This window comes from Protopterus annectens, chromosome 11.part0 (genome assembly GCF_019279795.1).
Source record: "Protopterus annectens isolate FY-2018-M chromosome 11.part0, PAN1.0, whole genome shotgun sequence".
NCBI lineage: Eukaryota > Metazoa > Chordata > Ceratodontiformes > Protopteridae > Protopterus > Protopterus annectens.
Genome location: NC_056745.1, coordinates 965,887,225 through 965,914,590, shown reverse-complemented (window position 1 = coordinate 965,914,590; position 27,366 = coordinate 965,887,225). Strand labels below are relative to the sequence as shown.

General features: G+C 38.5%; 1 protein-coding gene across 1 annotated transcript in view; it reads right to left on the bottom strand.

Moving 5' to 3' along the window:
• SEMA3D (semaphorin 3D) overlaps positions 1–27,366 on the bottom strand; it is a 1,474,119-nt gene that overhangs the window by 604,498 nt on the left and 842,255 nt on the right. The window contains exon 8 of the mRNA XM_044088351.1: positions 315–457. Within this exon, the coding sequence (XP_043944286.1) occupies positions 315–457 (143 nt within the window). The remainder of the gene's footprint in view (positions 1–314; positions 458–27,366) is intronic.

Here is a 27,366-nt window from a genome sequence, read left to right as displayed (position 1 = left end):
ATGCAGATACTATCAACACAAATTTACTTAACATAATCAACTTGTAGTCAACAACTTTGGGAAAGGGACATTTTCTCTGCAGCACAATTTCAAATGAGTATTTTTCACACATACAGCAAGGACTACAGCAGTTGCCATCACACTGACTGCAAAGGACAAGAGTTGTCTACTTATCTTTAGATGAAGGAAATGCAATGCTACAACTAAAATGAAATGTCAGCATTTCAGTCTGGCACCACTAATATAACTGTATTTACTGAAAGTAAAAAGATGCAGTTTTCCCATACAATGGCTGCAAAAGCCTGAAATCATACCTTGCATACTCTTGCAACTCTTGAAAAGATGGCCTTATTTGATAAAGAACTGTCTTCTGATGTCTCCCGGAAGAAGAAGTATATTTTATCATCATCTGGATGGTAAGAATCTGGAATGGCATAGGCTCGAATAAATTTTGCCTCTGTAATGACATAAATAAAAAAAAGTGTAGTAATTTGCTATTTATGTCATTCGTTGTACTCCTAGAATATGCACAAAAGCATGGATGTAAAAGATGAAAGAACAAAAAAAAGAATATTAATATGTAAATGATGAGTAATAACTGAGAAACTGATAGCATATATCTATCTATCTATCTATCTATCTATCTATCTATCTATCTATCTATCTATCTACCTATCTATGCTGCTAAATTCAAAATTATTAGCAATATGACTAAACACAGTATACTGAAGTAGAGGGTTTGTATAAAGCATTTCTGTACATGAAAAACATGGAGTTAAAGGATGCAAACAATATTTACAATATCAGTCTAAAAAGAAAAAAATCACTGCAGTCAGATTGTTAGGATTTGCATGAAAATCACTGCAGTCAGTTTGTTAGGGTGTGCATGAAAATCACTGCAGTCAGTTTGTTAGGGTGTGCATGAAAATCACTGCAGTCAGTTTGTTAGGGTGTGCATGAAAATCACTGCAGTCAGATTAAGGTGTGCATATAAACAAGATGGGGATGAGTTTTCATCTGGGAAATTGTGTATAGTTATGAGACTAAGGTGGTATTGGAAGGTCCAAAAGAGGTTTGGAAGAGTTTAAGCAATAAGACCCGAGGAGAAGCACACACTTGTATGAAAAGACCTGCTCTGTACTGAGATCCAATTCTGGAATAAGAAGTTAGGTTCTTTAAGGTTGGGAGAATTGATCCCCACAGTGCTGGAAACAGAAAAGAGAAACCATGGTTTGTGCAATTAAGTTTTGCTGTAAGGGTTTGAAGCAATAAAAAAATGTATGAAGATATAGATGATAGTTTTGGCAGACTGGATCATAAAAAATACAGTATTCTCTTTGCATAGGATGAGAAATGTAACCATATTAAAGCAGGCTTACATCTTCTTTTTATATTTCACATGCATTCGTTTCTTTAAAGGATACAAATGGGCACAGTGAAATAACCTTCAAGCCAAAGCACTCATAAGGGTAAGACATGCCAACAGGATGTATGGAACATTTTGTTACAAAAACGGACAATTCAGAGACAGGTACCTGCAATAATATAAAGGATTTTGATTGGGTCACTGATCATAACCCACTTATTATGTGTTTAAGACATGGATGCCAAGAAATTCACCCTCACAGCAAAACTTGAGAGGTGAATTTTGCCATCCATGTGGAGAACACTTAATAAGAGGATATGATCAGTGAGACAATCATAATTCTTTGTATTGCATGGAGATTTATCTGCACCACGTACTGCCACATGGACTACTAGTTACAGGGGAAAAATCTAAGTGTTTTCCCGTCTTTCAAAGACATAAAACACTAGGCAGGCACTGTCAGAGAGGTAGTGTAACATAGTCTGTTACATTTACACACCTTTCATACCTTTCAACTGTCTATATTTTTGCAGGACATCCACATTATTGCTTATTTTTTGTCTGTTCATCATAAAATATTGTTGTTTTTGGACAGACCAATGAAGCTTAAAATCACTAAATAATATACATTTGAGTTTCAGCATTTACATTCTACAGATTATGCAGATGAACAACATATTCTAGCAACTCTCTTACGTTTTTTTTTTGTTTTGTTTTATAAGAAATTAAGGACACGTTAGGGTACAGACAGCAGGCAGAAACAAATGTTTTGTTCTGCCACTGTCAGTTGCTAGTTAGTACAGGCACATTTTACCACCTAGTGTGGGACCCAAACTTAGCAACATAAGCAGGAGGTGCTTAACATTTGTTGGGGGTCGGGATATGTGCCATTCTGGTTCTTAACTGCTCTGACTTTTTCTGAATATCACAGTGTAATCAGCACACTCCATGCACTACATCTTAATTAGATTGCAAAAGGCTTGGGAACTGATGTTATGTAGGCATGCAAAACTGGTTAGGGAGTTTACAGGGTTTTGATATTAAGATAGATAATACAGAAGTCAGTTAAGAAGTTCGGTGATGCGGAAGCTATAGAACACAGTGCAGCTTGTTTTAGCAGTTACAGAGGAAAGAAAAGTTCTGAATTAAGAGTTACAAAATGATAGATTAATTCAGTCTTCAGGTTGCAATCTTCAGAATTACAAAAGCTTCTTTTTGATTCAGTTCTTCAGTACTGCTAATTAAGACAGTTTCAGAAATATTGGACTATATCTGCCTCCACTATATGCTGCTACTTTTATGACTACATAATAGGCTGCATTTCACAGACAAGTAGTGAATTAAGACGTTTATTTTGAAAGCGCACAGCAAAGAGGAACTGTAAAATTTGGCACATGTTCAATACAGCTCCTGATATTACAGCTACAGACTTCAGTCTCGTCTGTATCAGAAGCCACAAGATATTTATTAAAGAAATACTGAGTACTTCTGTCTGTTAATATCCTGATAAAGTCTTGTTTACTAATAGATGGAAGTACTCAACATTTCTTTAATAAATTTCTTGCTGCGTCAGACCAAGTTTTTTCTTATTGGTTAGAAATGGGTTCTTGGTACTGGCTTCAGCTCACCTGCATTTTTTTTATTAGAGATTTGAAGAACAGGTCTCAAGCAAGACTGTTCTCTTCGATTACAAAGGGATTTTTGTGCTGAGTAGAGCAGCTAGGGGTGAGAATCTTTCTTTAAATAGCTTAGATCCTAGAAAGATGTTACGCTCCTTGTTTAACTGGTAAACATTTTGCCTTCTCAACTATTATGCAGTAATGATCTTGCCTAGCAGAGTAGTTACTGATTGTACATATCTTACCGGAAATGTTCTGTAGAAGGCTAGTATTTTTAACTAAGGCTGCTGCTCTTAAGAGAAGGTTATCTCTGACCAGTACATAAAGGATTTCCTTAGCTATAGTCAATCTATAAGGAAAGCAAATAGTGTAAGATCTTACTTTTCCAAACAGAAGATAGTTAATCTTTCTTCTGGTTTTGTAGAAATGGGTTGGGAAGTTCAGAATTTGCCAAGCCAGATGTCTAGGTATTTCACTGAGGTACTGGTTTCACTAGGAACTTTGCTACAAAATGTAATTATGAGAATGTGAGGAACCTTTGTAAGTGTTGGATGAATAACAAATAACAAGGCCTTAGTTTCTGTTGTGGTCAGAACCTGTTTTTTGTTTTTTTGTTTTTTTTTTTTGGTAATCCACTTCAGTACTGTACAGGTTTTTTTTTACAGTAGGCTTTGTATAGTGGATTATGAGGAACTAGATCTGAATATAACCATTTCATCTACATATAGTGTGGGTGGGAGGAGGTGAAGGCAGTCATATGGTATTTTTAATGAACTTTGAGAAAAGTACAGTCAGGAATAGGGCCTTGTGGAACACCTTTGAGAAGGGCAAAGGCAGAGGATAGGGAAGTGCTAACCTTAACCCAGAGAAGTCTATTAGTCATGAACTCCTGGAAATAGGTGGTGTCCTGAGAACCATTCACTATTTCTATCACTTGGATCTAGAAGTATAAGTCCACAAGATCAAAGATCTTGTGAGATCACTAAAAATCACAACATTTTATTTACCTTTACCCATGTTGAAAAAAAGATCATCAGAAAGAGTCCAAAGTAACTCACTGAACAGTGACTTGTTCAAAAGTCAATTTATTGTATGTTGCATTGTGTAATACATTGTGAAAGCTGTATATAAATGATCTCAAGACTTTTACCTGAGGTTAATAAAAAAATAGATAGGCCAAAAGTGAGAAAAACATTAGCAGGATTGTGTTGTCTTGGCAAGAGTTTTACTAGAGTAACTGTCCAAATGTTAGGTATCACATTGTGTGTTAAACCAAGGTTGTGAATATGTAATAGACTGATAGTAATTAGTTGTATGCAGTAGTACACAAAAAATAGATTTAGATTATCATTACTTCTTGGAACTGATGAGAATTTAGTCAAGAACAGGCTGGATGCCTCTAACTTTGATTTGTTTGAAGAAACACAGTGATGTATTGGGAGGCAAAGGGGAAGGGCAGGGAAATGGTTTGGATGTAGGGTGGACTCTGGTGGAAGTTGTAGAATGTTACTGAATACTATTAGAAAGTCAGTGTTAGAGAGTTGGTCTTGAAAGCATTGAATGGCATTGGAAGAACCATTACTGGCAGTGTTTTTCTGGCCAGTAAGACGGTTTACTTCATTATAGAATAAAACCCGAGTTTTGATGAGATTTAAGACTGTTGAAGGATTTTATTTCTTTAGTTAGCCTTTGGCTTTTATTTTGTTTGTATAGTCTACAGACTATGTTCAATTCCCAGCTGGAGTACCTTCTTTGTGGAGTCTGCATGTCCTCCCTGTGGTCAAGTGAGTTTTAAAGACATGCATGTAGATGTGTGAACCTTCTGTACTGGGCTGGCAACTTGACACAATAAAAACTCTACTGCCAATCAATCTGTGGACCAGTGATCCTCTGTGGCAAACCCTAACAGGAAAAGCCAAAAGACACTGCTAGTCTATAGACTATGGGAAACAACTTGGTTTGAAATAGGAGTAATGTGTTGTTAAAGATTTAAATTGCTTACCTGGATTCTAGTATAGAAAGTAATGGTGACCAATCCATTGTGGAAACGTGTGCTTTTAAATTTGCTAATGTTAGATGTGATTTTGGCCTGAAAGAAATCAATTTTGGTGCTAAGTTATACATACATGCATATACATATTTCAGACATAGGCATTAATACCCTGCTATGTGCCAATATACCAAAACAGTTGTTTCCATAATAAATGTCCAGGTTGTTCTTAAAAGTATCTAAACTAGTGCTTGCTTTATTGTAATTTGTAGTCTATTCCATGCATCAGCTGCTCTCTCAGAGAACAAATTAGTACACTTCTCATTCCTATAGAGTCTTTTAATTTCCCCAGGTCTTTTGGGTTTCTATTACCACAATGGGAATGGACTGCATCAAAGTATGATTACAGTTCATGAAATTAGTATTGTTTCAGTCATTGATGTTAGCCAGAAGTGCTCTCTGGAGCACCCACAATGTGTCCGGTAATGACTCCTGCAATTCATATGGAGTTATATGTATTGGTAACATAAGTAAGTATGATTGTAAATTCTTTTTTACAAGACCTTTTGCTCCTACTACTACTGGAACTGTCTGGGTATCCTTCTTTCATTGTCCTCATCTCTGCCTGCAAATCCTGATATTTTATGGCTTTGTGAGTCTATCCACGTAAGACACTGTAGTCACTGGGTGGAGCAATTTCAATGATCAGTGTTACTTTTGTATTCTTTTCATAGACTACTATATCTGGATTTCGCACATCTTTTTTTTGAACTGCTGGTAATGGGTGATGCCATGTGATATAAACTTCATTATTTTCTGTAATGCTTTGTGCCTCATGATTCCAGTGTTTTTCAAACACTTCAATACCATAATGTTTGCACAATCCCCAATGAAACAGTCATGCCACATTATTATGCCTTTCAGTATACAGTCCTTCTGCCATTAGTATATCACAACCAGCAACAAGATGTGTGACTGTTTCCAATTCTGTTTTACAAAACCTACATTTGTCTGTTTCTCCCAAATATTTAATGGAGCTTGTAAACCAACGTGTATGTAGGTTCACTATCTTGTATTGCCAATATTAACCTTTTGTCTTTTAGTTTAAATTCACATCTCCTTAGCCATTCCTGCATTAATTCTTGATCAGCCTGAGCTTGTTTCAACCGTTTTCTCTACATTTCTTGCCTTCTCATCTGATCCTTCACTTTATATTCTTTCTTTTGTTTTTTGGCACATTCAGTTGCTGGCTGATTTTTACCTGCTTCTGGTTTGATTTCCATTCCCACGTGATGCCGATATGTTTCTGCTAAACTTAGCAGGGAAGTCATCTCAGACTTATTCACCTCATGTTTCAAAACTTTCACTAAGTTTGGGTCTTGTGAGGTCTGCAGATATATATGCAGCCCACGACTGCAGATCTATAAATGCAATCAATTTTGAGGAGGCCCATACCTCTTTCAGAAGGGGGAATATATAATTGGTATGCACTTTTTTATAAATCATATGATGAGCATGAAGCAGCCTTCTTGTTTTCCTGTCCACCCTATCCAACACCTTTTGTGGCCAGTCAGTCACTCCAAAACTGTAAGTTAGGACAGGAAGAGCAAATTGGTTTATACCTTGGACTTTGCTCCTAGATTTCAGCACTGTTTTCAGTATTAATTTAAGTCTTCAAAAGTATTCCTTACTACGTTTTATTCACATTTGTTCATGTTTTATTACTGAGCCTTCATCAATACCAAAAAATGTATACACTCCCTCTTGCTCAAGTTCTTTTACATCACATTCTTGTCCCAAATGATGTGTTCTTGGTGATGCAGCTTTTCTGCTTTAAAGGTTGCTTTTGCACATTTATCAAACCACATAACATTCTTATATATCATCTGAAAAAAGTTTTGACCACTTGCAGTTTTGCTTTCATTTCCTCATCTGATGAGCTATACATTTTTAAATCCTCTACAAAAAGAAAACGAGAAGTCTTTACACTTTTGTTGTTTTCTGGGAGCAAAATTGTAGCCATGACCTAATCTGTTAAGCAAACAGCTTATTGGTTTAATTGCATGACAAAAGAGCAATGGTGACAGACAGTAACCCCCGAATATCCCCCTTTGAGTTTTTATCCATGGAATAATAATTTGCTCGTTACCATGGCTAAATGCAAAGTAGTTTGCCACTCTTTCATGGTCGCTGTAATGCAATGGATCAGTGTAGCATGTATTTTACACATTTTTAAGCACTCTTTTATCCATGAATGCGGGATACTGTCAAATGCTTCTTTGTAGTCTATCCATGTCATACGTAGATTCTTCCCCTTTTTCCAGTTCTCTATTATGACTTTATTTAACAACAAATGATCCTTTGCTCCATATAATTTTCTTTTACTATCCTTTTGTTCTATTGCCATGATTGAGTTTTCTTCTAAATGAGTATAAACTATGTCAGCATCAGTTCTAGTGTATACTTTAAATGTCATCAGAATTCAAGATATTGGTCTATGGTTTTTAGGGGTCTACTTTAATTAAACGAAAGTGGAATCTGTCGAATACGAATCCGTCGACACATAAACAGTGAAACACGATAACGTCAAACACACAAAACCATGAAATTTAAACATCGAAACCACAATAGTCGGCCAACCCCTCCGCCCGTAACATGCTACCTACGCAAACACAACAACAAAAAACACATACATACACTAACCAAAACCCTACTGCTGACCCTAAATTAAAGCACCAAAACCTCACTTGTAACCCTACACTAAACCCCACATACACAACTATCTATGCACTACCCTTAACCCCTCCCTAACCCTAAGGTCCATAACTATCGCACACTTACCCTATAGAACTATACCCACACAAAGTAAATATTCCACACACATACACTTAACAAAACCCTACACTAAACCTTACATACATTACCTATCTATGCACTTACCTTAATCCACACCCTAACCCTAATGTCTGTAACTATCGCACACTTACCTTACGGAGCTATACCGCAGACGGGCTAACTATGACAATTCGACATTGCCAATTTCGCTATTTAGTGCATTCAACGTTTCCGTGTTTTGCTGTTTATGTGTCGACGGATTCGTATTAGATGGATTCTGCTTTCATTTAATTAAAGTAGACCCAGTTTTTAGGATAGCTTGCAGGTTTCGCTCTTAGTAGGAGCATTGTTTTGCTTGTTGTTAACCAAGTTGGTGTCTGTTTAGCATGCACATATAAATAGTTCTTACTTGTGGCTAAATCGGAATGCAAAGTTGTTAATACTTTTAGCCAGAAGTTAGGTACTGCGTCTGGGCCTGGGATTTTCAGTTAGGTGCTTTTCTTAACTTTGTTTCAATCTCTCTGGCCAGTATATTATTCCATTTCATATCCTGTACATTTGAACTTCTTATTCTTTCTTTTATTTCTTCTATCTATTTAGCATCTTTGTTCTGTTCCACAAGATCTTCATAGATATTTCTCCAAAACGTATCTATTTCTTCTCTTTTGGTGGTGTTTCAATTCCTTTTGCCTTTTCTCCCAATTCTCTACAAAACATTTTTTGGGTCATCAATAAATTACTTATTTTGTACTTTCCTTTATATTTATCTATGTATCCTCTAAGTTTTTTTCTGCCTGTGCTGATATTTTTAGTTTATTATTTGCGATAGTGCACAATAGAGCCTGATCTGTTATAATACTGTGCATTGCCTTTTCTCCCAATTCTCTACAAAACTTTTTTTTGGGTCATCAATAAATTACTTATTTTATACTTTCCTTTATATTTATCTATGTATCTTCTAAGTTTTTTTCTGCCTGTGCTGATATTTTTAGTTTATTATTTGCGATAGTGCACAATAGATCATGATCTGTTATAATACTGTGTATTGCTTTTATCACATCTATCTTTCTGAGTATTTTTGTTGATCTGTGATCTGTTCCCTCTTCTACACTCTTCTAACAGTGACACTTCTTGTCTTAACTTTATAGTTTTCTCTATTCGATACTTCCATGATGTCATTCAACTTCTCCCCTTCCTTTCCTTTACTGTCCTGCGTTCTTGTGGTAAGACTTTATCTGTTATTAATTTAGCTGCACAGTAATATATCCTATTTACTTTTGTTACATGACACGAATCTCTATGAACAGTCCTAATTACTGTGTTCATTTGTTTTACTGAACTTATAACTTTTGGGGTTTTATTGACCTTCTGTAGTCTATTTCTGTCATTGATCTTAATATGTCTGTCCATCTCTGTTAAATCAAGCAATTCTCTTGGATAATTTTCTTCTAAACTGAGGGCATATTCTTTGTTCTTCATTTCCTGCAGACATTCCATAGAAAGATCCAAAGCCTTTTCCTGTGCCACATTCTCTTCAGTTTTATCCTGTGTCATCCATTGCACTTTCATAAGGAAACTCACTGTCTTATCACTCTACAACATTGACTGTGTCACAGTTGCCACAGTTTCCTGTTCCTTCCCTTGCTCTCCAACTGAACATTTGTACTGGTTTTCTATGGAAGGCTCCAAAGTATCTTCATATGGCAACTAATCAGATGCTCCCTGCTCCACTGGTTTCTCCTTAATTTGGAAGTCCATTGCTCTGATCTGCTGCAATGTTATCTGAGTTACATTTTCTACATTAATTCCTTCACTTTGCAGGTAATCCATAACCTCGTTTTTTATTTCTTTAACTTCTCCATTACTAATCCTCGTTTCTACTCTCCCTCATTTTCTTATTTTTTTCTATTGTAAAATTTTCCATGTGTGGATACCTTTGCCTGTTTTTCTTAAGACCTTCTATATAGGTTGTCAGGTGATTCTCTACTACTTTTTGATAACCTCAAACATTCCCAGAGGAGGTTGTCTCTAAATGCCCTATAACCTGAATAAGGTCTCCTCTTAAATATCTACATGAGACACTCTACAAGTTCAGATATTTCATAATGACTTAAATTTTCACATCCATGGATGCCCTTGGTTTTTTTCCTCTGTATTTTTTCCAGTTTACTCATGCTTGTTTCCTTATAAGGTTTCCATATTGTTAGTCCATACTCAAGTTTGGGTATAATGTATCTAACAGACAATTACATAATTTCTGATTTTCTAGACATTATATACTTTTATACAACCTATAATTCTATAACTATTATTAACCAATTGTGTGATATGATTAGAAAATCTCAAAGTTGGATCTACCCATATACCCAGGTCCTTAAATGAATCTACAGTTTCTATCACTGTATGCTGTATTAAATATTCACCTTTCAATTTATACTTAATTTTTGATGTATTTATCAGCATATTATTCACCTGTGCCCAAATGGTCAGTATTGTCAAGTTCTTTTTCAAACATACCCTATCTGTAACACATGTAATCAGTTTACCCAATTTCAAGTCATCTGCATACAGACTGTAAACCACCTCAGATGAAAAAGATAGATCTGAAAGATATCATCTAAACAAGTATGGGCCAAGGACAGAGCCCTGTGAGACACCCTGACTGTAACCAAGAATTTAACCTGTCCAATTGCTGTATGGTGCAAGCCATGTCCTATTTGTAAGCTATGTAGCTATCCATTTTATCTAGAGTACATCGATACCTAGTTGATCTAATTTATTGATCAGTGTTTTATGTATGACACTACCAAATGCTGAAATTAAATCTATATAAATTACATTATGGCACATACTTTCATTCTTAGCTTTTATTACACTGTTATAGAGCATCATGTTACAGGTGGTAATAGAACTATTTTCAGCATCTGCATGCTGATATATGGTTTCAAGTTCCAACCATTCTAATTCTGACCGTAACTTATCCAGTATTACCTTCTTCAATATTTCCGACAATACCTTGTCCAATATCAAGTTACTGATTTTGAAGGTAATCTGACACTGATAACTGAAAGAGGAGTGTGAATTGTTATAGCAGAAATGTTGGTGGAAAAGGTTGTAAGAGATCTAAGAGAGTACTAATTTGAATGAAGGTTGGATTAGTTAGGTTCTACCACAACTTTAATGAGATCTAGGTCAAGTAGAAATTTTGAGTTGTCATTAGTGAGGGAGCATAAAAAATCATTATTATTTTTGTTGTTGTTGATGATGATGCTGTGACACCCCAACACTGTCCCAGTAATCAAGGAGCCTCAATCCTCACCACTGGCAACAGTGGGGGAAGTACACACTGGGAGGATGATAAGTACACACACAGTAAAGTACAATTTCCCTTAACAGGACACAAATCACAGTCATTCTGGGGCTGGTTTTGCCCTCTTTCTCCAGATCCCCAATAAGACTGCCCACTGGCACAGCTATAGGGTTGAGATCTCAGCTGAGTAGCCAAGCTAAGACCTCCAGCACCCTATCTGTCCAACCAGTGCTTTGTGTCCCTGCCCAAGTAGCTGACACACACATACTTTGAGATCTGATTTATATACAAGCACACACACAAACCTGGGTGAAGGCTGGCTTACTAGCTATGCCCCCTTCTGCCCAGACTATAAGGTTGTTCTAGCTGCCACCAGCCAACTCTTTATCAGCTACTAAGACCCTTAAAGGGTGCACAATCCTACTGTGTAATGTTACTAATAATCCAAATGGTAGTCTAACTAAGCAAGGCTATTTAGACGTGGCCTGTACAGTGTCACCAAATACATATGCAAGTACTCTAGGAGCTTAAATAAGTCTCACAAATATCAGCCACAAAGATAGGTTTAAATATATTTAATAATAAAACAACAAGACAATACTCAGTAAAATCAACACATTAACTTCAGAGTTCAAAATCACAGGAAATATTTTAAAACAACATTGCAGGGCTGTCTGAAATAAATACAGAAAGCATCTATACTGATATTTACTATATTCCTAACTATATCTAAAAAGAGTTACTATGCCATAGAAACTTACTTATACAGCAAGGCAAGTGCAGATGTGATGAGTGGATGTTCTTGCTAGATCCAAGACAAAATACAAAATGCACAGTCTTTCTCTAAGACAGTTCTTAAATTAATTTCAAATATTACTGCTGGGTTAGCTTGGATGACATCACTTTTTGTCACCTGACTTACATTCACAAGCTAAACCCCCCATTCTAGCATTTGACATCTCCTTGTGAAAAATACAAAACCTTCAGATTTTTGCAGTTGCTAGAAGACGTAAAACAATAAAACACTTACAAAACAATGCAGAGGGCACCCTAGTTCTAGACATCCTGTCTCCTTGCTGCATTGAAACTAACTTTTATAACACAATTGTAAAACAATTTAATTTCAACTTATTTTTTTGAAGTTTTGCAAGTTAACTCTGTATGTTCCAGTTTCTACTATTAAAACATACATTTGCACAGGTATATAGTTTATATACATTTCTGTTCTTTTCCAGTAGGGTACACTGTGGACACATCCTTGAAGCTCAGTACTGTACAAACCCTGTTCAACACACACTACAGTACCTGTAGTTTAATATACACATAACATATAGTTCTAATACATTTGGTAACACAAGCAATTGCATCATGCATCATTCACAAATGACATACAACTATTTACAAAATTCCAGATAGCTAGGCTGGCAGTGTCTCCTTTTGTTACATTTCTATACAAATCATATTAATAGTCTCGAATGACATATAAATATTTACAAAATTCCATCTAGCTGGGCTGACAGTATTTCCCTTGTGTCACAGATGCATTTGTAAACTGCTGAGTATTGCGAAATGATTGTTAAAAATGTTCTTACTGAATACTGCATTTCAGAATGTTGTAATAATTCATCAGTCTTTGGAGTTTTTCATTTCATGTATCATTAATTACTAATTTATCAAAAGTTTATTTTATTGATTTATTATTTATTTTACATTTGTTGACCAGGAAAGTCCGACTGGAACAAGGTCCATTTATAGCGGAGGCCCAGGGAGAAAAGCTCCACATTAAACAATATGTGCAGTGGTAATTATACAATCAAAAGATATGTCATATAAGAAATAATATATTTACAATGGCTTGTTCCAAGCAAGCTTAATTTGCACATAGTAGGAACTGGATGGCAGTATTTGAGGCCTTGGGAGAAAAACTCCACATTAAACAATACAATCAAAAGAGACATCACACAAGACATAATATATTGTTCCAAGCAAGCTTAAGTCACACATAGTAGGCCCTGCATGGCAGTATTTGAGGAGTTTTTAGTACTGTAGTATACAGACAGTAAGCATAGAGGAGAAGAGGGTAGGAAGAATTGGAGGAGAGCAGGAAATCATTCATGTGATGCATGGACAGAGCCAGGAATGCAAGAGGTGTGACTTAAGTGACTTTTTGAACAGTGAGATAGATGGTGCTGAATAAATATTCCGAGGGAGGTTATTCCACTTTCTAGCTATGGTATGAGAGAAAAGAGCTTTCCCTGCAGTATTGTTGCCACCTAATTACCATTAATACACCATTATGATTTGCAAATGAATATATGAATACATGAGGTATAACTAAAGCCCTTTATAATTGATAATTCCCATATCCCTCATACCCTAAAAAAGCAGTATTGGGCCAAGTAAGCTTACAAACGTGAAAAAACGCAAATGATCTCATTAAAAAGTATTGTTACTAAACATGTTCATCAAATGAATGGTGTATGATTGTGTGTGTGTGTGTGTGTGTGTGTGTGTGTGTGTGTGTGTGTGTGTGCGTGTGTGTGTGTGTGTGTGTGTGTGTGTGTGTGTGTATACATTTATATCTACATATCTCTAGCTAAATCTATATATATATATATATCTATAGATTTATAGATTGTTACTAGGCTAACAACCTGCTGGGCCTTTCTAAGCCTAGCCAAGTATTCCCAAACGAATAATGGCGTCCTGTATCCAAATAGGACACTGAGGACTAAGCATTTATAAACTACCTATGTTCATAAGGGACATGGGTGCCAGGCCAGGACTAAATGTCCTATTCCCCATCCAGTCATCTATGTTGCACTTGAATTGCGTAACAGACAACTCAACCCATTCCATAGGAGTGGCAGTCTCTGTTACACATATTTGTCTCTCCAGAATGTTCTGTTTAAGTCACAGATAACAATCAGGGCCATAGACCTTATACTTTTCATACTGTTTGACTTATGAATATGCAAGAGATTCATAAGTGTTGGGTTTGTGGATACTGTGTAAACCAGGCATAGATCACCCCTCAGCAATCTATAGGAGACTGGGTAGAGGGAAAGGGTTTTATGGTTCTCTGCATAAGGCAGGTTTGTTACTCCTTGTATTCATTTTGTAAGGAATCTTTGAGGTCACTCCAGTTGCTGAATATATCTTGTCAGGTACATACCAAAGGCAGCACTGTACTGTATCATTGGTCTGATAAGGACAGCGTACAGTAGGATAATGACCTCTTTGGACCCTAGATGCCATGCTCTTACTTAAAAGTTGCGCAGTATAAAAGGATTTCCTCACCACTGTGGCCACATGCTGGTCAAAGGTAAGGCTACTGTTTACATGTGTACCTAGATCTTTGACCACAGGGTCAACTCTTATGGGTGTATTATCAATATGGTTATTAGTTAGGATAGTTAGTTCCCCAAAAGGGTACAATTATGCATTTCTTAGCACCGAATTTAAGACCATGGTTTTAGCACCATTTGTTAGTCAGAGATAGGCCTTCTTGAAGAATGTTAGTGTCTGAAGAAGAGTTGATGATAATCCTCATCTTGCAATCATCTGCAGTAGACAGCCATAAACCTTTAGCATTTGCTTCCACTTCAGAGAAACTGATGTCAAAAAAGGAGTGGGCCTAGTACCAAGTCCTGGGTGTCTGGACTCCAGATAGAGTTGGCCTCACCTATTTTGACCACCTGGCTCCATTATTAAACCACATGGCAAACCAGTGGGTGATAAAAGAGTTTATACCTAATTTAGTGAGCTTGTCTATAATTCCTGAGTATCAAATGCCTTGGCCAAGTCAAGGTAAGCTCTGTGCACAGTCTTGCCCTCACCCATTACTTTGGTGCCCCTCTCAAAGAAGTCCACCAGATATAATAGGCATGACCTTCCTTTAACAAAGCCAAAATATGATGGGTCCAGAATTTTCAAGTTACATATGTCCTCATTTATTATATCCATGATGATTCTTTCCATGGCCTTACATATGAAGCTGGTCAGACTTATGGCCTGTTCATAGGTTCATAGGTAGGTACTAGGCTATCTGCCCGAGGGCATTTATAAGCTTAGCCAGAGTGTGTCAGCCTTCGCCGCCCCATTGATTAATTAACTGAGCCTCTGTCAATAAGAGCCAATGAAGTGATCCCAGGGGTGTATTTTCTGTTACCCATCCACTCGTCAAGGTTTCTCTTGAAGAGTGTTAGTGAGAGGCTCTGCCTAATGCAGTTAGGAATTTTGTTCCAAAGCATGGGGAGTCTCTGTGACAGGAATCTATCCCTCCAGCATGTTCTATTTATTGCTGTGGCGAGGTTTAGCTCACTAGAGCGAGTGGCTCGCAGTGACTTGGATTTCTTTAGTTGGAGCATGTCCATCAATTCTAAGTTGGACATGGCTTTGTAAGTCAGGCAGAGATCACCTCTGAGTTAGCGATATGCCACTGAGTACAGCCAGAGTTTTTCCAATTGGGCTGCATAGGAAATATGTTTGAGGCCAGTAATCCTCTTGGTGAGGTACTTTTGTGGTCTTTCCAACTGCTGGAAGTGTCTTGTGAGGTACATCCCAAATGGGGCATTGTACTCTATGATGGGTCAGATGAGTGACGAGTAGAGGGGCACTATAACCTCTTTATTTTTAGATGCGAACCATTTAGTAATTAGATGGCCTACATAGAAGGATTTCCTAACTACTTTGGCAATATGATTGTCAAAGGAGAGATTACTATCTACCTGGGTCCCCAGATCTCTTATTACCTCTTCTGTATTAAGGGGGCTGCCACCTATGTGGCAATTCATGGGTGTTTTGTTTTCCCAAACGGGATGACTATGCATTTTTTGGCATTTAGCTTGAGACCATGACTTTGACACCAGGTGTCTGTCTCAAAAAGGCCCTTTTGGAGAATGTTCTTTTCAGCCGGAGAGTCAATTATGGCTCCCAGTTTGCAGTCATCGGCGAACTTGGTTAGCCACAGTCCTCCTGTGTTTGCCTGTACTTCTGAGAAGTATATGTCAAACAGTAGGGGCAACAGGACCGTGCCCTGTGGGACACCACTTGTGACTGGTTTAGAGTCGGACCTGGAGCCCGCTATTCATACCGTGTGAGTTCTGTCTGTAAACCAGTTGGCAAACCATCTCGTGACGTAGGGGTTTATGTACAGGCTGGTGAGTTTTGCTCCAATTCCCGAGTGAGGAATGGTGTCAAAACCTTGGCGAGGTCAAGGTAGGCTGTATGAACCACCTTCCCCTCATCTATGGCCTTGGTGACTGTCTCGGAGAAGTCAACCAAGTTTAGTAGGCATGATTTGCTCTTAACAAAGCCAAACTGGGTCGGGTCAAGTGTGTGGAGATTCCCAATGTCTTTGTTAATGAGTTCCATGATGATGCACTCCATAGCCTTGCAAACCAGGCTAGTCAGGCTTATAGGACGATAGTTACCAGAGTTAGTTGTGGCCCCTCCTTTGTGGAGCAGAATAACCATTGCTGTGCACCATTCTATGGGCACGTAGCCTGTGTAGAGGCTGAAATTGAACAGTGTGTTTAGGTGGGGGGGTTAGTTCGTTTTGTAGTTCATGCAAGATGCAGCCTGGGACACCATTGATGCTGTGCTTTTGGCTTTTGAAAGGGCTGTTTTCACCTGTGCGTCTGTGATTTCCAGGACACTACACTTTTCCGGTATTGTTGTGGGCCCTTTTGGGGGTGAGCGGGGGGTGAAGTTTGCACTGAATCTATCTGCCAGGATGTTGGCAATATCAGTAGGTTCAGTATATTTTTGTGCTGTTTTGCAGTAGCTCAGAGCATATCTGCGAGTTGCCACTTAGATTCTTGATATAGCTAAAGAAGGCTTTGTGGTTATCTTTCAAATTCCTGGCTATTTTTCTTTCGAAGTTAGCCTTGGATGATTTTATGAGGGACCTTAGTTTCTTACTGATACTGATCAGGGATGTCTTTCCTTCTTGGGATTTGCCTTTTTTCTGAACTAGTTTCCTCTTTCTATTGTATAGCCTGTTTATGGCAGGGGTCCACCAGACTGGTTTCCTTCTCTTAGGGGAGTGAGTCTTGGCTTTGATAGGGATGACACGATACATGCATCCTTGTAGGTGCTCATAGAGTGCATTTATAAAGGTTCCTGGATTGGTGGTTGGACCTCCTTTGTGCAAGAGATGACAGCAGGCATCTTCCTTTCCTTGGGCACAAAACCTGACTGCAGTCTTTAGTTGAGAAGTGGTTCAAGTGAACCAGAGAGGTCATGTTTCATGCTGTTTAGCAGATGTTATCAGGCCCCACTGATGCAGTGTTTTGGCCTTGGAAAGTGCATTGAAGACCTGTAACGTTTGGAAGGATTCTGGTATATGGTACTTTCTGTGGACTATAGGGGGAATAAATCAGACAAAATGTTAGGAATGTCCTCAAGTTTAGTGTGGATAATGACATTTACAATAAGGTTTGCACATTGTTACATATTTCTCTTGAGCATTAGACATAGCTGTAGAAAGCTTTGTGTTGCCCTTTGCCTGAGAAGTGCTATTTTTTTTCTTCAAATTATATTAACCCTCCTAGCTGCCTATTTAGATTGGTCAGGTGGTTTTTACTATGTCGGGTTTTGTTCCTCCTACACTTGGCCAAGAGAGACAGGGAATGCATATCCATTGCTACTTATGTAATAGGGAGGAGTGAGGAAATTTTAAATATTGAATAAATCAATAACACAAGAAACCTAGTGAGTAACATTCAGCTATGCGCAAACTAGAATATCTAGTAGTTCAAAAAATCTGTCTAGACATTAAGGGTATTTTAAGGGAAACTTGCACTGTGAAAGATTGACATCTACACATATTACAAGGGGGAATTACACTGCGAGATACTGGCATCTAAATGGATCACTGCTACGTGCTGCTGCACAAAGAGCAGCAGTTTTAACCAAGGACTGTAAAAAAGGTAAAAAAGTTAAAATATTCAACACGAAAACACTCAGTTAATGCATCTCTGACAAAACCAATGTTAAAAATAAGTGTGAAACAGTGAATATGGTAATGTAATTCTTAGCTCGCTTGTAGGTTATGAGCCAAGCTTTGTGCAACTGTGATGCTTAAATAGCAGATGAGATACGATATATAAAAAAAAAAAAAAACACCCTGTGGCCAATCAAAACCAGCACACTCTGCTTTCATTTACACAGTCCTGAGCCAGAAAATGACTCAGGTCCCCTCTTCTCTCACTAAAGTGGAACCAAGGCAGTTTTAACTAAAGACTGTAAAAAAGGTCAAAACACTGCAAATATTAAACACAGAAACACACAATTAATAGAGCTCTTACAAAAACAATATGACAATTACCAAAACAGTGAATATGATAATGTAAGTCTTAGCTTTTGTAAAGTTTAGCAGAACCAGCAAAACATTCCTCTCAAGTAGTGTGGTTGCCAAATGTTATCAAATACCTTGGAGCTCGTAGGTTATGAGTCAAGCATTGTGTAAGTCTAACACTTAAATAGCAGCAGAGATTTGATTAAAAAATACAAACAAGGCCATGTGGCCAATCAAAAACAGGACACTCTTCTTTCTTTTTACACAATAGCAGGCAAGAAAATGACTCAGGTCCCCTCTACTTTAATGTGGATCCAAGGGAGTTCTAACTAAAGACTGTAAAAAAGGTAAAAAAGTGCACATATTTAACAGTGAAACAATTAATGCAGAAAAAACAATTGCTGTAACAGAAGATATGGTAATGTAACCCTTAGCTTTTGTGGAGTTTAACAGAAACCAGCAACACTCTTCTTTACAAGTAGCATGGTTGCCAAATGTCACCAAATGCCTCAGGCACAGAAACTGAAATCTTAAACAAGCTATCCCTCTAGGTAATCAAATAAAAGCACAATAAGACTTACACCAGCAATTCGTAGATCAGAAGGGTGTAGACTATCCTCTCCTACCACAAGAGTGCAGACCACAGACCTTTATAATGTAAAATAACTGGTTTTGAACCCAATAGCTTAAACCAGAACAAAGACACTTAGAATAACAGGCACAATAAGCCTTCACCAGTAATTCCAAGTGCAGAAGGGTGGAGGTTACCCTTTCCTCCCAGAAGAGTGTAGATCACAGGTGTTCTTAATGTAAAAAAACTGGTTTGGAGCCCAAGTGTTTAAACAAGGACAAAGACACTTTTATAATAACAAGAACAAAGACACTTTTAGAATAACAGGCAAAATAAACCTTCAACCAGCAATTCCCAACTCAGAAGGGTATAAGCTACCTCTCTTGTCACATGAGGGTAGACCACAAACCTTTCTAATGTAAGGTAACTAGTCTGAAGCCCATATGCTTAAAACAGAGCTACAAGGCTTAGAATAACAATTCCAATGTAATCAGGCTACTAACAAGCAATAATAAATGCAGCAAATTAAATGCAACTGAACACTTTAAGAACAGGCAGTAGAAATCTAAATAAAGTAGTAAAAATATAGTAAAAGCAGATGAGTAAAGTGCATTTTATAGTAAGTGGGAAGGTAGGAAACAGAAGCTAAATCAAGTTTAAGAGACTAAGGGGGGAGGGGCTTCCAAGTTGATCTCTCAGTGCTCAGTAGAATGTGCAGATGGTATGAGACTGAGAGGAGTGCCCAAAATCAGATTTATAGCAGGGGCAGGCAACTCAAAAGCTACCAGGTTTAAAGTACAGCAGGAGTAGGGTGGGTAGGTGGGAAAAAATCAATTGCAGACAAATATCAGCAATATCCTTTCAATTTGAATATGTATCGATAGAACAATGGCCACTTTATTTAAATAATTGGTTATTATTTGTTTACTCTTTGGAACAATAATCAAGTGAGAGAAATACATGTGTGGACTACATTATTAGTATATTTGCACTATTTCCAATGATGAAAGATTTACAAATGTGAAATGTATAGAAGAACACCCGACTGAAAGTGACTAAAAGCATACTTTTTTAAAGTAGTTATTAAAATAGCCACTAATAGTTCAGTGAAGAATTAAACTGTCTTTTCAAGAAAGGGTTAATAATGCCTTCTGAAAAATTGTATGAATCAGTTACCATAACATTGACAGGATAAGAGAAATGTAATTTTCCCTGATGTAATGTTCTATTCATAACATATAACTCCAATCATCTGTAAATTTGATAAGCCAGAGGCACTGGATGTTGGCCTTAACTTCAGAAAAGTGGGTACCAAAAAAGGAGCATTCCCAATACCAAGCCTTGAGGGACTCTGCTTGTGACTGGCCTCTTTGTGGAAGTAGATATATGATTTTATACCTAATTTTTGTGTTTGTCTACAATGGGTGAGTGGGCCGTTGTATTGAATGTTTGAACAAGTCAAGGTAGGCAGTATGCACTGCTTTGACCTTATCCATTGCTTTGGTGACGTTCTCAAAGAAGTCCACTAAACTGAGTAGGATTTCCCTGCCCTAGAAGAATCCAATTGGGGTTGGATACAGCATTTAAAGGTTTCCAATGTACTTGCGTATTATTTCCATGATAATTCTTTTCATGGCTTTGCATATGGGTCTAGTCAGACTTAGGGATCTATATTTTCCTACGTCCATAGATGACTTACCCTAGTGCAATAGAATGACAGCTTGTAGTCCTTCATTTGCTTGGCATGAAGCCTGCCTGGAGGCAATGGTTAAATGATGATTCTAGTGGTCCTGACATGTCATGTTTCATTTTATTAAAGAGGCATTCTGAGATATTATCAGGGTCAATTGATACAGTGTTCTTGGCCTAGGAGAGGCACTGAGGACCTGTTTCCTAGTGATAATTGGGGGTGTTATTTTTGAGAGTATTTCTTAAGGGGAGTCTGGGAGTGTAAAATTGGAGCTAAATGTGTCAGGCAGTAGATTTGCTATGTCTTCTGGGTTCAGTATAGGTGGCTCCATTAACAATTACTTCAGCATATTGTTGTGTTGAGGTTCTGAATATAGCTGAAGAATGCGTTGTGATTATCCTTGACCTGCAAGGCAATTTTTACCTCAAACTTGACTTTGGCAGACTTTATTAGCCCTCTGAGTTGTTTGTTTAAATTGATGAGGGAGTTTTTACCTTGCTGGGCATTGCACTTCTTATTACTAATTTATTTTTCTTTGTTTCATGGTTTTCTTCCTTTTGTTATGCAGCCTATTTGTGTTAGAATTCCACCACGGTGGCTTATTTTTTGGGTTCATCCTGTACTTATTCTGTGTAAGTACAGCTGTCTCTATACAGCCATTAACATGATTGTACAGTTTTTTGAATAATTCCACATAGGCAGCAGTGTTCTCTGGGTTTGGGGGGTTGGGGGGTAGGGCTTGAAATTTTGCTAGGGTGTGCCTTAATAGTAGAAAGTTTGCCTTAAAATAACTCCTAGAACGTTCACTGCTAGCTAAGGTCCATGCTTTTATTTTAGAGGTGACAGCTTTATGGCCAGACCTGACCAGTGAGTACATTACACTAGGGGTGTGAAACATTTTTTCCCATGTTTGTGATGACCAGGTCAATGATGTTGAGTATGGTTTGTCCTATGAAATTGTCACTTCATCAAAAAAATATCTCACTTTGAATATCTGAAAAGGTAAAAGATAAACAAAAAATCCACTCCACGGCTGTTACCCTTGACATACAGTATCTTTATTAATCTATTTTGCTTTATACTTAACAGGCTTCTTCAGAATCTGAACTTAATCACATGCTTAAAAAGTATGAGAATGATATCATATGCTCAATATTATAATTAAGAAAACTAGAACATATAAAAACAATGAACTAATACCATCTATACACAAATAAAAATCACACTGGAAAAATTAATATAACAATATATAAAAATGAGAGTAAATATATGCAAGTGCATTTTAAACTCATATATTTATGAATAAAAAAGTACATGTTTACAATTCAACAGCATGTACAGCTAGCACATTTGCAATGGATATATAATCATTGATACTAGAACTTTTTGCTGCATTCACCATCATTTGCCAAATGCATTCCTTTCATTCTAACCAAGTCTGCCAGTAATCACATCTATCAGCCTTATTCATCTTGTCAATAATAAAAGAAAAAATATATTTTTATAATCCAAATATGTAGTACTGTGTTTATAGAATGCATTTCTGGAGTTTTTATTTCTAATATCATAAATATGTTCATAAATTTTAACTTTGAGTTTACACTCAGTCTTTCCCACACAAAAAGCTTGGCAGGAATTGTGAAAAAAGGAGGTACTGCCAGCATAGCTAACTGAGATTTTGTAAATAATTATATGTCACTTGTGAATATCAAATTAATTTATACAAGATGCTGATGTTACAAATGTATTAGAACTGTATGTCATTAGTTCATAAGTGCATAGGTGTGTACTAGGCTAATGGCCCTGGAGTCTTTACAAACCTAGCCCATAGGATTACCCTGACATTGTGCCACCCGACCTTAGTTCCCAGTGCCTCTGTTGAGTAGAGCCACTGGAGTGATCCCCAGGCTGAATTTTCTATTTCCCATCCATTCATCAAAGTTTCTCTTGAAGAGGGCCAGTGAGGTGCTCTGTTTGACATGTACGGGAAGTTTATTCCATAGCAAGGGTAGTCTTTGGGTTATGAACCTGTCCCTCCAGCACGATGTGTTGATTGTGGTAATGAGGTTGAGGTCACTGGAGCGTGTGATGCAGAGGGATTGGGATTTCTTTAAATGTAGCATTTCTAACAGAGCTGGATCAGACATGGCTTTATTTGTCAAGCAGAGATTACCTTTAAGTAGGTGATAGTTGGAGTTTTTCAAGTCTATCCATATAGGACAAGTGTTTAAGGCTTGGGATCCTCTTTGTGAGGTGCTTTGGCGTTCTCTCCAGTTGTTGCAGGTGTCTAGTGAGGTACATGCCAAATGGGGCATTGTACTCGATGACTGGCCTAATGAGGGAAGAGCAGAGGGAGACAATGACATCTTTCTTCCTGGATGCAAAACCCTTAGTAATGAGATGTGCCACAGAGAAGGACTTTCTGACCACAGTGGCAATGTGGTGGTCAAAAGACAGGCTGCTGTCAACCTGTGTTCCTAGATCTCTTATAACACCTTCTGTGTTCAGTGGACTACCATCGATGTGGTAATTCATTGGAACTGGGTTTTTCCCAAAGGGGATGACGACACATTGTTTGGCATTCAGCTTAAGGCCATGGTTCTGACACCAGTGGTTGGTCTCAGTTAGGTCTTTCTGTAGGATGTCAACATCGATTGGGGAGTTAATAATAGCTCCTAACTTGCAATCGTCTGTGAACTTTGTCAGCCAGAGACCCTTTGTATTGGCCTGGACTTCAGAGAAGTAGATACCAAACAGGAGAGGACTGGGCCCTGGGGGACTCCACTTGTGACTGGTTGGCAGTCTGACTTGGAGTCTGCTACTTTGACACTGTGGGTTTTAGCTGCGAGACAGTTTGCAACCCACCTAATGATATAAGGGTTGATGCCTAGCTTAGTGATTCTTGAATGGGGAATGTTATCAAATGCCTTGGCCACATCAAGGCAGGCTGTATGACCCACCTTGCCTTTATACACAGTTCTGGTGACTAACTCAAAGAAGTCGACCAAGTTGAGCAGACATGATCTACCCTTCACAAAACCAAACTGTGTGGGATCCAGAGTTTGGAGATTCCCTATATCCTTGTTTATTAGGTCCATGATGATGCGTTCCATAGCTTTGTATATCAGACTCATCAGGCTAATAGGGCAATAGTTCCCAGGGTGTGTAGTTGCTCCTCCTTTGTGGAGAGGGAATAGGGATGACTGTAGCAGTGCGCCATTCGGTAGGAACAAAGCCTGCTTGTGTTACAATTGTATTAGAACTGTATGTCATGTGTATATCAAACTGCTTTGTACAAATGTTTGTGTTGAAAAGGTATTTGTAAAGAGCTTGGGCTTAAAATGTAACCAGACTGTACCCTACTGGAAGAGAACAGAAATGTACATGCACTATTGTCACTGTTTAAATGTATATGTTAACAGAGTAAACTGGAGTCCAGCAAACATTAGAAAAATATTTGAAATTAAATTACTTTATAGGTTAGGCCATAAAGAGATTATCTGTCAGGTTTCAGTGCAGCTAGAGACACAAAGTCTGTACTAGGACGCATTCTGTATTGCCTCTAGGGTGAGCTATTTGCTACTCTAAAAGCATGGAGGAATGCAATTGTTTTATGACTTCCAGCGTCTGCCAAAGTTCTAAGCGAAAGCCCTTGTATGAGTATTTTTACAGGTAGATACTAAATACTGCCACCTTCAGCAGCAGGGGTTTTGCCTGGGAACTAGAAATCAGATGACCAGAAATGATGTCATTCTGTAAGCTATCCCAGCAGTAATATTTTACATATTATTTTGAGTAGTCTCTTAGTCAGACAGAGCATTCTGTATTCTGTCTTGGACCTGACAACAAGAACCACTCACCACATCATCTGCCTTGCTTTATGTAAGTTCTTAGGGTATAGTAACTCTCTTAGTTACAGTCAGGAATACAGTGAAGCTTAGTTTAGATATTTGTCTTTATTTATTTGAGACTGTCCTTCAGTGTTGCTTTAAATATTTCCTCTGATTTTGAACTCTGATGTCACTATGAATATATATATATATATATATATATATATATATATATATATATATATATATATATATTTAGCATTATCTTGTTCTTTTATCATGTATTATTAAATATATTTAAGCCTTTCATTGTGGCTGATCTGTGTAGAGATAACTAATTTTTGACAGTACTTGTATATTTATTTGGTGACACTGTGTGAGCAACTCCTAAGAGCCTTGCTCTTGGTCAAACTCCCATTTGTATTAGTATTAATATTACACAGTAACATTGGACAACCCTTTAAGGGCCCTAAAGTAGTTGATAAGGATTGACTGGTGGCAGTGGTAACTACCTTATAGTCTGGGCAGAAGGGGGCATAGCTAGTAAACCTATACCAGCCTTTCCCAAGTGTGTGTGTGTGTGTGTGTGTGTGTGTGTGTGTGTGTGTGTGTGTGTGTGTGTGTGTGTGTGTGTGCGCGTGCATGCGTGTGTGTGTGTGTGTGTGTGTGTGTGTGTGTGTGTGTGTGTGTGTGTGTGTGTGTGTGTGTGTGTGTGTGTGTGTGTAAATCGAACCTCAAAGACCATGTGTGTGTGTCAGGTACTTGGGAAGGGACATAAAGCACTGGGTGGACAGAGAGGGTGCCAGAGGTCTTGGCTTGGTCATTCAGCTGAGATCTCAAATGTATTGTTGTGCCAGTGGGGAGTCTTACTGGGGGATCTGCAGAAAGAGAGAGAAACTAGCACCTGACTGACTGTGGTCTCTGGGTTCTCTTAAGGAAAACTGATGCAGGGAGTTGCATCTGGAAATACTGTGTGTGTATCTGTTACCCTCACAGTGAATGTCCCCCACTGTTGCCAGTGGTGAGGATTGAGGCTCCTTTATTACTGGTCCAGTGGTGAGTCATCACATATTGATTGGCTGGCAGTGGTGAGATCATCACATCACATATTGGGATTCAGTGGTGTGGATATTGAACTCCTGTAGCCTGTTAACAGTGGTCACTAAAGAAGGTGTTTGTACTCTCAAGCAGCCACATGGTAGACATTCAGAGTTTCATATCACAATAGTTTTATTTATTTATTTTTTGTTTAGTTTAGTTAGTCAGGGAAAGCAGGAAGGGTTGTCAGCAGAGGATTATGGCAAGCTGACAAGGAGCCATTCCGTTGGGGATATCCCTGCAGATGTCCTGTTTGGGAATGATTTTGATAATGCAGTACCTTGTCTACATGCAGTTAGATGCAGTCATGCTTGGAGACAGGCATGTAGGTCTGGTAGCCAGGGGGGACCCAGACAGACTGCATACTTGAAGCCAGGCCTGATAAAGTAGTTTCTTCAGACAGGGAGCTACCCTGTAGCTGTGAGACTGAAGGTGAGCCACAGCTGCTGGTGGGTACTGATGTTTCACTGAAGAGAGTGACTGCAAGGGCAGAGATGACTAGTAGTACCCAGGCTGACAATGAGGCACTGCTGTCAGAAGATACCAGATTTTCTATGGAAGGGGAGCTGGGAAGGGTTACAAAGAGAGGATTGAGATGGGCTCAGCTCTTAGACCCTACATTACAAGGCTTGAGGGAGGTAGCTAGGGAGGCATCTGATTCTCAAGGAAAGGGGGAATCTGTATACTGGGACAGAGGATTACTGTACAGAGAGTTGACCCCTGAGGGACGACTATAGGGTGAGAGAATACAGCAGCTGGTAGTGCCCAGAGCCTACCGTCTGGCACTTCTAGCCATAGCCCATGACATTCCCTTTGCAGGTCATATGGGCATAAACCATTCCAAGAGACATATTATGCAGCACTTTTATTGGCCTGGGATTTCTAGGGATGTAACAGGATACTGCAAGACCTGTGAGCAGTGCCAACAGGTAGGCAAGGCAGGAGACAAGGTTAAATCTCCTTTGATTCCTTTGCCTGTGATTGAGGAGCCATTTCAGAGGGTAGCAGTGGGTATGGTGGGGCTTCTGAGTATCCCAAGTTCCTCAGGGAAGAAGTATACCCTAATGTCAGCAGATTATGCTACCAGATACCCTGAAGTGGTGACCCTGTCCTCCAGTGAGGTAGAAAAGGTGGCAAATGCTTTATTAGAGATTTTCAGCAAGATAATTTTTCCAAAAGAAATACTGACAGACAGGGGTGCCAATTTTATGTCAGACTTGATAGCTTGTCTGTGGGTGCGCTTTGGAATGAAGCACCTATAGACCATCCCCTACCATCCCCAGACTAATTGTCTTGTGGAGAGTTTAAACTCTACACTAAATACTATGCTACGGGCATTTGCAGACCAGTTTAAGAGGGAGTGGGACAAATATCTGCCCCATCTGTTGTCTGCTTACAGAGAGGTACACCAGGAGTCCACAGGTTTTTTACCCTTTGGGTTGCTTTACAGGCATAGGGTGAGGAAACCTCTAGATTTGATTTGCAATGAGTGGGAGAGTGAGTGTGAATCCCACAAGGAATCTGTTGTGGCATACATCCTAAACCTCAGGACAAGGCTCAGGGAACTCATGGGCTTGGCCTTAAGGGAAACTGCACTTGATGCAGAGAGCTGCATGTGGAAATACTGTGTGCGTTCCTGTTATCCTCCCAGTGAACAGCCCCCAGTGTTGCCAGTGGTGAGGATTGAGGCTCCTTGATTACTGGTCCAGTGGTGGGTCATCACAGGAATGTTCATAGATGGGTAACCTCCACTC